Source organism: Hirsutella rhossiliensis (genome assembly GCF_020360975.1).
Source record: "Hirsutella rhossiliensis strain HR02 chromosome Unknown scaffold00005, whole genome shotgun sequence".
Lineage (NCBI taxonomy): Eukaryota > Fungi > Ascomycota > Sordariomycetes > Hypocreales > Ophiocordycipitaceae > Hirsutella > Hirsutella rhossiliensis.
Window position 1 is genome coordinate 3,250,586 of NW_025408671.1, and position 12,589 is coordinate 3,263,174.

Consider the following 12,589-nt stretch of genomic DNA (forward strand, 5'->3'; position numbering starts at 1 on the left):
ACCTACCTACCTAGGTATTATTGATTCTCTACTGTACCGATTGACGTTGGAGTCCACCTCGTACAGTGCCTATACAGTCCACGCGCGTCGACGTTCAAAGCTGAACCTCGTTCGGACAACGCGTCATGTGCGGAAACCCTTGTTCATCTTGCAAAGAGAGCCCCCGGCACCGCAAGGGTCCATGGCCCGGAAAAAGGGGCCTGGCGACGCAGGTACGGAGCATGCAAAGTACGTACATGAAGGTACCTGGGGCACCTACCACCTCAGCCAGGGCCTCGGGCCTCGGGCCTCGCTCAGTGTTGCGGCACTTTCTCACTCTGCTGTCCGGCCTACCAGCAGATTTCACAATGGCCTTTTCCTTCGGCAGGGAGAGGCGGAAGCTTGTTAGCAAGAGGGGCAGCATTCATCCAATGGTGCACATCCTCGGCGTCTTGGCATGGCCGGCGCCTGCATGCAAGAGCAATGGATGTACAGTAAATACTCATTTGCTCTACAGTAGACCAGTGAGAGAACATGGGCTGATTGGCGCAGAAAACGAGAGGCAGAAAACGAGAGGCCGAAAACGAGAGGCCGACGCCAAAGGGACGAATCAGGTCAGCGGCGAGCGGTGACGTTGGCGGCTGGTCCCCTCCCCGCTCCCCCACAGTGGGAGAATAAATGAGAGTCGTGGGCAAAGTATGTACATCCAGCGGCGAGGCAAGTTGCCGTTGGTGCTGCTGCCCGTGGGACAATGGATGGATGCAGATCGGGACATCGTCGACGGCTTCTTCTTCTCGAAGCCGTTCAAGTGTACAGTACATACAGTAGACGCAAGACTCGGGCTGATCTGTACTTCAACCTACTACCTAGGTAATGAAGTAGGTAGGTACCTACCTAGGTAGGTAGGCACCTAACCAATACATACCTAGGTACCTAGGTATTATCCGTTACACCTCAAAGTACAAACGCAGGCCACACCAAGCCAGATCAGGCAGTTGTGCAAGATTAGGCCAGACTCGAGAAGCAGTCCTCGCCACGACAAGTGGGGAGAGAGGCAGAAGCATTAAAAGGTTCGAAATTGCCCGCCATGTCGGCCGCGTACGCATTTGGCCTCTTTGCCCAGCTCGCCTCGGACGCTGTTGTCGCCCTCCCGCAGCCACCTCAGCCGTGACTGGCCTGCCTGCCTCTCAGCAGTTCACGCAACCAAACCGTCGAAACCGCACCTCCGTCGGCCATGGCCTGAAGTAGAAAGGGCCGCAGATGGAAGCCAAAAATGAAATATGGGCATCCACGGCACAGTGTGCACGGCGACGTAGGTGCGAGTCAAGGGGACGGGGCATCGAAGTTTGTCGTGTTAGTGTAAAGCAAAAGAGTCAAATCCCATGAGGGCTTATCCCTCAGCCTATATGCCGATGGACTGATTATACCCATGAGTAGATCTTTCAGAGGCTGGATCCCCATGCAAAGGGCGATGCCAAGGCTCTAGAATCAATGTGCGCCTGGCGATTAGCCAGCCGTAACTTAGGCGGACCCAATAATCGAAAACGAGGCACTTTTATCCTCCACCGGCAGGCAATGGGACGGAACAGTCCGTAAGGTGTACCGTAGCCGTAAGGTGTAGCCGTAAGGTGCAGCCCTAAGGTGTAGCCAGCATACCTACGTACCTGCCCGGGGGACGTGCCGCTCGTCGTGTCGAGGTCGATTGGCTGGTTGGCCGGATGGTTGGTGCCGCGAGGCCATGTGACGGGCTAGTCCAGCGGCAGAAGCAGCCCAGCCCATTAAGCAGTTGGGGCGCGCCCCCTTTTATTGCTCGTCTGTCGATGCTTGTTTGCTCGATGCGGTATGCACATACAGTACGAATACGACGTCTGGTCCAGGGAACATCTTCCACCGCGAGCCCCGCTACAGAGAAGTTCCAGCGATCCCCTTCCCCCCTCCCGCCTCCCTCTTTCCCTTTCTCGAGGTTGTGCGCACACGTCGACACGGTCGCGAGCATGACACGCCCATGGGAGCCCCGATCGATCAATTCAAAGTCCGGTTCGTATTGGCGCTAGTGTCGTCACAGGCCCAGCGCGGGGCTCCACGGCACGGGCGCCTGACTTGGCAGCTTGGCTACGGTCCAGAGCGCCCGCGTCTCCTTTTTTTTCTTCCTTTTTTCCCTTTCGTTGAAGGCGTTTGTTCCCTCCATCTCTCCACTCCCCCTTCCATGTAGAATCTCGCTCGCCTCGTCTTCCGGCCGAGGGGAACGGGAAGAGAGGGCGAGGGGCGTGAACAAGGGGGGAGGCTTGTCGGTCCTGTAGATCAGCAGGCTGTCCGTCTCCCGCTGCAGTTGTACAAAATTTAATAGACCAACGAGTGTCGTGCTTCGGTTTCTTAGCAAGTCGTCCTCTTAGGACCTCATGGACCTCATACTACGGATACACAAGGCTTCAAGTCTTCTTCTTCTCCTCCTCCTTCATTCGTCATGCCGCCCTCTGTTACTTTCTCTTCATTTCCTTTTTCTTCTCTGCCTCATCAGCCATGAATCAAGCCGATACCTACTAGTAATTAGTCGTCGTCGTCGGTGCGCTGTGGCCGACTGGACTGGGGTACAAGAGGAGCGTGGCGGAGTGGTGCAGATTGGGGTAGGCTGGTACTTGTCTGCTCCCGACAAGGTACATGCGTCTCTACCAAGACGCACAGGCACCGAGGTACCTGCCTCGGCCCCAGAGGTACCTGCTGGGCACCAACCCGCAAGCCAGACAGCGCTGAGTGGTAAACCAACGGCGCTTCTCCTCCCGGCCAGCCCCAAAATCCCCCGCCCCGCTCCCCAGCAGGTCAGTACGGTAAGTAAGTTACTACCTGTAGGTACCCTCTCCCCCATCCCAGCGCCCACAGGTACCAGGCAACAGGTTGTAGCGCCCAAAGTCGCACCCTGCCGTCTCCCTCCCTCGACCACTTCCGCCTCGAATGGACTACCTCGCTTTTTCGCTTCGTCCCTTTCTCTCCTCCCTCACCCATTCTCTCTCCTCACCCCCCATTCCCAACGCCCCCGTCTCGCTGCTTGGCTCGAATCGTCGGTGACCGGTCTGTCCAACCCAGGACCAGCCGCGCGATCCATCATCGCCATCAGCCTGCTCTGTGCGCTGGCTCTTCTGCCGACCCCTGGCCCCTTTGCTGCTGGTCCTCGTGTCTGTCGGCGCGCGCCATCTTCCTTCTACCAAATACAGCCTCAGCTTTTTTACCTCGCCACCTCTCCCCTTTCCGCCGATCGAATGATGCCGGGCCACCTGCCTGAGCTTCTTTGACCTCTGTCCGTCTCGGCTCGATTTTGCATCTCCTCGCCCGCCTCAGCCACCCCCGTCCCCACGCGAGGCGCCTGTTCGCGTCCATCGCACGCTCCTCGACTCGACGTTTAATCCGCTCTTCTAGACTGCTCTCGTCCTCTCCCCTCCCCGCTACCTGTTGACCCTCCTAAAAATCTCAACACGCTCGCCCGCCTATTCCGTCGTTGGACTGCCGGCTTTGCAGTCCCGCCCGTCGTCGGCGAAATGGTCGATGACGCTGCCCTCGCGGCGGCGGCCGAGGTCGTCGCCTCGCTCGCGGCCGACCAAAAGTCGTCGTCGTCTCTGGCCGTCGGTCTCGGCGCCCCCATTAAGCTTCCGGGACGCGAAACCCCTGCCAAGAGGAGCCTCGAAATCGAATTGCAAAAGCTCGCCCTCCGTGTCGGCCAGCTCGAGACAAAGGCCTCGGCCTCGGCCTCGTCCATCTTCCCCGAGACGCCAAACGAGGTTAGCGACTCTCTCTTTGGCGTCGAATCTGGCCCCAACAGACCCGTGGCCTGCAAGCCAAAAGCGACCCCCGCCCATCAAGGTAGCTTGGACAGCCCGACCCTTGTGCCTCGCCAGCTGACCAAGGAAGCGCTGGAAGGACTGCGAGACCACGTTGACGACCAGTCCAAGCTCCTCGACAGTCAACGCAGGGAGCTTGCTGGCGTCAACGCCCAGCTGCTTCAACAAAAGCACTTACAGGAACGTGCCCTCGCGGTCCTTGAGCAGGAGCGCGTCGCGACGCTCGAGAGGGAATTATGGAAGCACCAAAAGGCAAACGAGGCCTTCCAAAAGGCGCTTCGCGAGATTGGCGAAATCGTCACCGCCGTCGCTCGCGGCGACTTGACCATGAAGGTTCGCATGAACACGGTCGAGATGGACCCCGAAATCACAACATTCAAGCGCACCATCAACGCCATGATGGACCAGCTGCAGATCTTCGCCAGCGAGGTTTCGCGGGTCGCTCGTGAAGTCGGCACAGAGGGCTTGCTGGGCGGACAGGCTCGCATCGGCGGCGTTGACGGCACATGGAAGGAGCTGACTGATAACGGTGCCGTCTCCGATTCTCACCTCTTGTCGCAGTACTCACAGCTAACTCTTTGGCCTTTTGCAGTGAACGTTATGGCGCAAAATCTCACCGACCAAGGTAAGCGCCCCGCGAGAAACCCTGCTATCGTTTCGGGTCGGTCGTCTAACACGATTGGATCCATAGTGCGCGAAATCGCGTCCGTAACGACAGCCGTCGCCCACGGCGACCTGACCAAGAAAATCGAACGGCCAGCAAGGGGCGAAATCCTCCAGCTCCAGCAAACGATAAACACAATGGTGGACCAGCTGCGAACGTTTGCCTCCGAGGTGACGCGCGTGGCAAGAGACGTCGGGACAGAGGGCATTCTCGGCGGGCAAGCTGACGTCGGGGGTGTGCAGGGCATGTGGAATGATTTAACCGTCAACGTAAACGCCATGGCCAATAATCTGACAACCCAGGTGCGCGACATCATCAAGGTCACGACAGCCGTCGCCAAGGGTGACCTCACCCAAAAGGTCCAGGCCGACTGCAGGGGCGAGATTTTTGAGCTCAAGTCCACCATCAACTCCATGGTCGACCAGCTGCAGCAGTTCGCCCGCGAGGTCACCAAGATCGCCCGCGAGGTCGGAACCGAGGGCCGTCTTGGCGGCCAAGCCACAGTGCACGACGTCGAGGGCACGTGGAGAGATCTCACCGAGAATGTCAACGGCATGGCCATGAACCTGACCACGCAAGTGCGAGAGATTGCCAAGGTCACGACCGCGGTGGCCAAGGGCGACCTGACTAAGAAGATTGGCGTCGAGGTCAAGGGGGAGATTTTGGAACTCAAAAATACAATCAACCAGATGGTGGACCGTCTCGGCACCTTTGCCGTCGAGGTGAGCAAGGTCGCCCGCGAAGTCGGCACCGAGGGTACCCTGGGCGGCCAGGCTCAAGTCGCCAACGTCGAGGGCAAATGGAAAGACCTGACCGAAAACGTCAACACTATGGCCTCGAACCTGACGGTCCAAGTCCGAAGCATTTCCGCAGTCACACAGGCCATCGCCAATGGCGACATGAGCCAAACGATTGATGTTGAAGCCAACGGAGAGATACAAGTCTTGAAGGAGACCATCAACAACATGGTTGAGCGACTGTCGAGTTTCTGCTACGAGGTGCAGCGCGTGGCAAAGGACGTGGGCGTCGACGGGAAGATGGGCGCCCAGGCAGACGTCGCCGGTCTCGATGGCCGCTGGAAGGAGATTACGACAGACGTCAACACCATGGCTAGCAATCTGGTACGTGGACCCTGCGCCGGGCTTGGTTGCGCCACATGCGCAGAGGCCCGGAGGAGCGCTCTGAGGCCATGACACTGATCGCATACAGACGACGCAAGTGCGTGCCTTTTCTGACATAACAAATCTGGCCACGGATGGCGACTTCACCAAGCTTGTGGACGTCGAGGCGTCTGGCGAAATGGATGAACTCAAACGAAAGATCAACCAGATGATTTCGAACCTGAGAGACAGCATTCAACGTAACACACAAGCCAGAGAAGCCGCCGAGCTGGCCAACAAGACCAAGTCGGAGTTCCTCGCCAACATGTCGCACGAGATCCGAACGCCGATGAACGGAATCATCGGCATGACCCAGTTGACTCTAGATACCGACTTGACCCAGTACCAGCGGGAGATGCTCAACATAGTCAATAACCTTGCCAACAGCCTTCTGACCATTATAGACGACATTTTGGATTTGTCGAAGATTGAGGCCAGGAGGATGGTGATTGAGGAGATCCCGTATACGTTGCGGGGAACCGTCTTCAACGCCCTCAAGACCTTGGCGGTCAAGGCAAACGAAAAGTTTCTGGATCTGACGTACAAAGTCGACAGCTCCGTCCCCGATCACGTCATTGGCGATTCGTTCCGCCTCCGGCAGATCATCCTCAATCTCGTGGGCAACGCCATCAAGTTTACTGAGCATGGCGAGGTCAGCCTGACCATCAAGGAGTGGGCCGATCAGGTGGACGTCAAGTTGGGCGAGTATGCCGTCGAGTTTGTCGTCGAGGACACCGGCATTGGCATCGCGCAGGACAAGCTCAATCTCATCTTCGACACCTTCCAACAGGCTGACGGCTCCATGACGCGCAAGTTTGGCGGCACGGGCCTGGGCCTCTCAATCTCGAAGCGGCTCGTCAACCTCATGGGCGGTGACCTGTGGGTGAACAGCGAGGCCGGCAAGGGCAGCCAGTTCCATTTCACCTGCCGCGTCAAGCTTGCCTCGGGCGACACGGAAGCCATCAAGAAGCAAATCCACCCTTACCAAGGCCATCAGGTGCTCTTCGTGGATAAGGCTCAGTCGAGCTCCGGCACGGAGATTCGGGTGATGCTCGAGCAGATTGGCCTTCAGCCCGTCGTGGTCGATTCCGAGAAGAGTTCGGCCCTCACCCCGGTCAGTGCGGGCGGCACGCTGCCGTACGATGCCATTCTGGTTGACTCCATCGACACCGCCCGGAGGTTGAGGGCGGTGGATGACTTCAAGTATCTGCCCATCGTCCTACTGGCACCCGTGGTTCACGTCAGCCTCAAGTCGTGCCTTGACCTGGGTATCACGTCGTACATGACCACGCCGTGCAAGCTTATTGACCTCGGCAATGGCATGATACCTGCCTTGGAAAATAGAGCCACGCCGTCTCTGGCTGATAACACCAAGTCCTTTGAGATTCTTCTCGCCGAGGACAATACTGTCAACCAACGCCTTGCCGTCAAGATCCTGGAAAAGTATCACCACGTCGTGACGGTGGTGAGCAACGGTTGGGAGGCCGTCGAGGCCGTCAAGGAGAAGAAGTTTGACGTGATTCTCATGGACGTCCAAATGCCCATTATGGTAAGCACGACCGCTCGCTGCCCTTCCGGGCCTGACCTGCAGCAATACTGACGCTTTGGCAGGGAGGATTCGAAGCCACCGGCAAGATTCGAGAGTACGAACGGAGTATGGGTACGCACAGGACCCCCATCATCGCCCTGACCGCCCACGCCATGATGGGTGACCGTGAGAAGTGCATACAAGCGCAAATGGATGAGTATCTGTCCAAACCTCTGCAGCAGAATCACCTCATACAGACAATTCTGAAGTGCGCCACCCTGGGCGGCCCGCTCCTCGAGAAGAACCGCGAGCGAGAGCTAGCGATCCAGGCAGATGCCAAGGCATCCAGCCACAACCAAAGCGGCCAGGGGCTCCTGCGACCGGCGCTCGAGGGCCGGTCGTTCACCACCCGAGAACCCTTGACTGGCACAGGCCTGGCCAGCCCTGCCCTCGTGGCGGCAGATCAGGAGGATCCTTGGGCAAGAGCACGTCGCGATCTTTCTGACATGCGGAGCATCTCTAGCTAACTCAGGTCTCGGGCGCTCTCAGTTCCTACTGAGATCGCATAGCAGCTAGTCGAGGCGCGCGCACACTGTCTGTGCTGCGGGCGCCTCATGGCAAGCCTGCTCTACGTCTTGCGAGAAGGAGCGCCGGCCGAGACTCGCTGACGTGTGCGTGCAAGGCTTTGTTCGGAGCTTTTTGACTCCATCCCCACCGCCGTTCGAGCAGCAGGCTACGGTTTTAATGTCTTGACGCGCCCCGTGTGCACCTTTTCGATGACTTGGCTGGCTACGCCTCTATTCTTCCCGCGCTCTCCGCAGCGGGCGCGGGCAAGTTTGCCACGGTCCCCCTTCTATTTTATCCTCGCTCAAACCGCACAGTCGAACTTGGTCATGCGCATGCCGTGGCAACCGCGTCAGCGGACCAGCTTGTTGCTTGCCCCTTTTTACGGCGACATAGAACGCTCTGCATTATACTCTCTTCAAGGCACGAGGGGAGAACGTCGTTAATGTCACATCATGGTGCTATCATGCCTTCGCCTAGTTGTATTTTACATAATGGGTGTTTTGGGAATCGGGTCCGAGCGGTGTGTCTTTATTTTTCTTTTCAACTCTTATGTTTCTTGTTCTTGTTCTTATCGACAACTTCTGCGTTGAGCAAGAATCCTTTTCCTCCGGCTCTTCATCCCTCCGGGCACGGAAGGGTCAGCGATGGGGGGAAGAGCATTGCGACGGGGGGAAGGACATTGCGATGCGCGTTGCATCTTGAAACCGCCAGGATATGAGGGTCCGTCCGCCTTTGGGCCTTAGTCGTTCGATTCTATCTGCTGCAGCTGCTGCGGCTTTTGGTGGCTACCCAGGGGGCACGGGTGAGGCGGCACGGCGAAAGATGGGATTTTTTGCAAGCTGTCTCCGACTGCATCCGGCCCGGTTTGGCTTACTTTTTTGTCACGAGGATCAAGGCAGATTTCCAAGCGGGAGACGAGATGAACGTGGACTGATGCTGCAATGAGGAAACCGTGTATAGCGATTTCAGTAACTTTAAAAAAAAAAGGGAGAGACGCTAGCCCTCCTCTATCCTTTTCATGTCCCCATCCTCGAACCATCCCAGCTTAGATCATGTCATTGTCACACCTCGTGAAGGGCGTCCTGCGGGGTGTTGACGACGGCTACGTGACTTCTGTGAAAACATGTGGGTTCTGCCCGACGTTGAGTTCGGAGAGTTGCCGGCTTGTTTGAAACAGAAGAAACAGGGCCGTCGAAGCACCGGCGCTAGGTGTGCGTGAATTCTTGAGCAGCAAATATGTATGTCTGTGGTAATGTATGGGATGTGACTGTACCATGACCGTTCCGGCGCCGAGCAAATCAGTGACTTTCGAAAGGACTTTTATACATACATCTCCGTCTATGTCTTTTTTGGGGTGTCTTTTCTGTGCCTTTCGTCGTCTCTCAAGGAGACTGAGGTTGTGAGCCTGGTCTAGGTCTGCTTCTCACCATCGCCAGAGCCAGACGCCTTCTGAGCGGCACCGGCAGCCTCGTCGGCGCGGTCGTCGTCGCTGGCAACAGAGCTCTCGGTGGCAGCCGAAGCGACGGCAGTGGTGGGGGAGGCCGCCGAGGAGAGCTTGTCCTTGGGGGCGGCGTCGGCAGCAGGCTGCTTGTCGTCGAGGGCGTCGAGCAGGGCGTCGAGCTTGGAGTGGAGGCGGTCCAGGTCAGCCTCGATGGCGGCGGCGGTTTGATCGCCTCTGCGCGCCGAAGGAGATGCGGCCGCGTTAGCAGGGGGAACTCGGGGGGGGAGGAGTAGAGGGCGAGCTGATACCTAGCCAGATCGCGGTAGGCCTATGGTTGGACGGCGGCGCGGACAAGGTGCGGAAGTGCGCGCCAGCCCCGGTGGTTAGCTTGAACGGGGGTTTTTGCCCATGCGGGTTTACTGAAAAGGGGGGGGGGGGGTGGAGATAGGCTGTGGAGTGGGCTGATGGGCTGCGTGGGAATGAATATCCGCACCGGCGATTGTGGGGTGAGGAGGAAGGGAAAGAAAGGATTGAGGCTGAATGGGACAAGAAACGTGATAACAAGTAGTCGGGGGGGTCGAGGCCGGGCCCAAAGCTTATAGGGGAATGGAGAGATAGGGGAGCAGGGCCGAAAAAGGAAACCAAGGTCGCCGACGAACCTGAGCCATGTCCGTGGCCTCGCCCTCCTGGTCCTTCCAGTTCTTGACGTCGTCCTCGGTGGGCGCCATGCTTGCCGGCGAGGATTTGCTTTGCTCGGGTGGTGGGCGTTGGGGGTGAGGCGAAGGGAGAGTCTTGGGGGGGGGGGATAGGAGATGAGAAAGTGTGCGCGTGGTCGGTTGGTGGTGAAGGGGCAGCCGTGGGCAACGCAGGGCGGTGGCTATCGCAGGTGGAAAAGGGCTTGCTTTGAATTTTCGGGCGACGGTTTGTTTAGAGTTAGAGTTGGAACCGGTGGTGCGCCCTCGAAGTCGTCGTCGTGAAGGAGGTGTGTGGTCTTGGGTCAGCGAGTCAACAGCTCCCGGCTGCGCGGCGGCTGCGCAGGGGCCCTCACGTGACGTGAGCTGCCCTCTGTCGTGGCAGCATCACGACGACGGCGGATATGGAGAGGGAGAGGGCGCGTGGATGGCCGGCACTGCAGTTGTTCGCTGTCGCCCTCGCCGGGTTACAGACCGGCCGCCACACACACCTCCCACATGGCCGGCCCCCCTTGACTCTGTCCTCGCATGACATGGCCTCCGTAACCTTTCTGGCCGTGACGCTTTTCCTCCACCGCCAAACCAGCCCAGAAAGCATGTCCGACATTGCGCCAGCCAGCCGCGCTGCTGTGCCCATCTATATCCAAGGGCACCCGCCCCCGTCCTCATCGGCTCCCGCGATGCCCAGCACGCGCCTGTCCGGGCCAAACAAAGACGCGCAGCCGACGCCGTGACCATGGCCCTCGTCAGCCCCGTGGCCCTCAACCTCGACAACCTCAAGACCGCCTACCGCTTCCTCGTCGACCCCAGCCCGCACCTCGACCACGCCCTGCCACTGGTCCGCGCCCTCGGCCTCCACGCCTTCCGCCTCCAGGACGAGGTCCTCGGCGTCCCCCTCCGCTGGGGCTTCTTCTCCCCCGGCCCCAGCCGCCTGCAGGCCATGGAGGCCTGCCTGTTTGCCAGTCTGCTCGCCACCGCCTTCCTCGTCGTGTCCATCGTCGCCGTGTGCCTCTATCGGGGGGAGAGCTACCAGTTTCTCCTGTGCTGCTCGACCGTGATCCCCGTCGCCTGCGCTTCCACTTACATAAAGGCGAGACGCGTGAGTCCCGACTGCTGGCTGCCCTGGGTTCTGCGGGATGCGCGGACTGATGACGCGCAGTATCGCCAGTGGGTGCCGCCGTCCTGGAAAAGACCCAGTGCGGCCAAGTGAGCATTGCCTGCCAACCTGATTTTTGCCGTCACATTCGATAAGGAAGGCGTTTGGAAACTGGATGGCGACGGACACAGGAGCCGCCGTCGATACTTTACGGGAACTGGGTCGACCTTGGACCGGCCCCGGTAGACAACGGCGTGCGGCCGGCTTCCTGTTCTCGAGTACGGGGATCCATCATCTTGCGAAAGGGGACTATGGGTTTATCGGTTAGCGATGAGGCCTCGAGACACGTTCATGGCTATCAAGGGCAGGTCGCGCATCGAGGTCTTCACCAGCAGCACCGACACCAACATCATTGTCCGACATGATTGCTCGACTCGACATTGGTGTGAAAGTACTCGCGACTGAGAATGAATATGTATGTATGTATGTGTATTTTTCGTCCAGCGGCCGTGAGGCCGCTCAGGTCCCGGTGGGGCACAGGACGTGCTGAGCTAGGGCTGTCTACAGTTTCCTCTCGCAAACGTAAACAAACCACCATCCAGCATTTCATCGGCTCTGAGGCGCTCCGTGTTGAACCTGGTGCCCGTCAGCGGGTCGTACAGGCGCGGCAGTGAGATTGCCATTCAGTTTTGGTCTCCAAGGGACCGTTGTCGGAGACTGCAGAGCGCAGCCTCAGTTGACCCGGCCGGGCAAAGGGTGTTGCAGCACCCTCTGCCTGGCCGAATCCGGGGGGAAGTTGAACAAAGGAAAGAGGTGAGGGAAAGATGATACAGCCGCCTAGTGGCGAGGGCAAGCCCATTCAAAGAAGGAGGTCGCCTTCGCCAGCTTGACGAATCTGTCGAAGTCTCTGCCTATTGCGCGATTGACTGCTGCAGTCGGTGAGGGTGTCAGCCTCATCCGATGCCGCGGCTCGATCTTTCGGCAATAAAAGACATGGTTTGGCTCTTTTCGTCGGCCACATGAGCACGTCAGTCGCGCATCGTCGTGGTTGAACCTCTCGTGGTAGTCGGCAAAGTCCCCGTGACGGGTTCGGGCTGCAAGCAAGTGGTGGAGTAGCGGTCGGGGAGTTTGAGCTCCGGGGCAGCCGGTCGTCGGCTTAAGGTGCAGTGGCTTGTACTGTTCGGGTGCAGAGGCTTCCCACCAGGCTTTAACTGCACTTTAGGCTGCTGCCTGGCAGCCCTGCGCAGATATGCCAGTGTCGGGACAGCGCCTGCGGGCTCGGGTTGAGAGGTTCCTGCTTTCGCTAAGGCATCGGCCTGCTCGTTGCCTGGGATGCTGGTGTGGCCGGGGATCCAGCGGACCTCCGTGGCACCGTGTGCTGTGGCCAGGGCCTGGAACTCGAGGAAGACATCCTGGGAGGAGTCTGCCGGCATGCCTCTGAGGCATGTTGCCGCCGCGATGTTGTCGAGACAAACGACTACCCTCTGCGATCGTGGAGGCTTAGGCAGCGCGCAGGCCCTCGAGCGCGCCTTTCGCTTCTGCATCAAAACCTCAGCGGGCCCAAGTCGGCCGCAGCCACTTAGGACGGTTTGCCCATCCAGATGGATGGCATAGCCATAACCGACCGCTGCA

At 58.9% G+C, this 12,589-nt stretch overlaps 3 protein-coding genes across 3 annotated transcripts; 2 read left to right on the forward strand and 1 right to left on the reverse strand.

The window, feature by feature from the left end:
• Window positions 1-3,509: 3,509 nt before the first annotated feature.
• On the forward strand, window positions 3,510-7,737 carry HRG_05705 (histidine kinase-, DNA gyrase b-, and HSP90-like ATPase domain-containing protein; the record flags this gene model as incomplete). Its single annotated transcript, XM_044864176.1, has 7 exons — window positions 3,510-3,812; window positions 3,867-4,338; window positions 4,402-4,434; window positions 4,501-5,594; window positions 5,683-7,182; window positions 7,245-7,646; window positions 7,711-7,737. 7 exons carry the CDS (start codon window positions 3,510-3,512, stop codon window positions 7,735-7,737), a joined length of 3,831 nt encoding a protein of 1,276 aa, XP_044720708.1.
• A 1,401-nt stretch (window positions 7,738-9,138) lies between these two features.
• HRG_05706 (uncharacterized protein) lies at window positions 9,139-9,897 on the reverse strand (the record flags this gene model as incomplete). The annotated part of the gene is made up of 3 exons (XM_044864177.1): window positions 9,139-9,403; window positions 9,478-9,497; window positions 9,829-9,897. The coding sequence occupies 3 exons, from the start codon at window positions 9,895-9,897 to the stop codon at window positions 9,139-9,141; spliced, it is 354 nt and encodes a 117-aa protein (XP_044720709.1).
• A 700-nt stretch (window positions 9,898-10,597) lies between these two features.
• Window positions 10,598-11,071, forward strand: HRG_05707 (uncharacterized protein; the record flags this gene model as incomplete). Its single annotated transcript, XM_044864178.1, has 1 exon — window positions 10,598-11,071. One exon carries the CDS (start codon window positions 10,598-10,600, stop codon window positions 11,069-11,071), a length of 474 nt encoding a protein of 157 aa, XP_044720710.1.
• Between the last annotated feature and the right edge of the window lie 1,518 nt (window positions 11,072-12,589).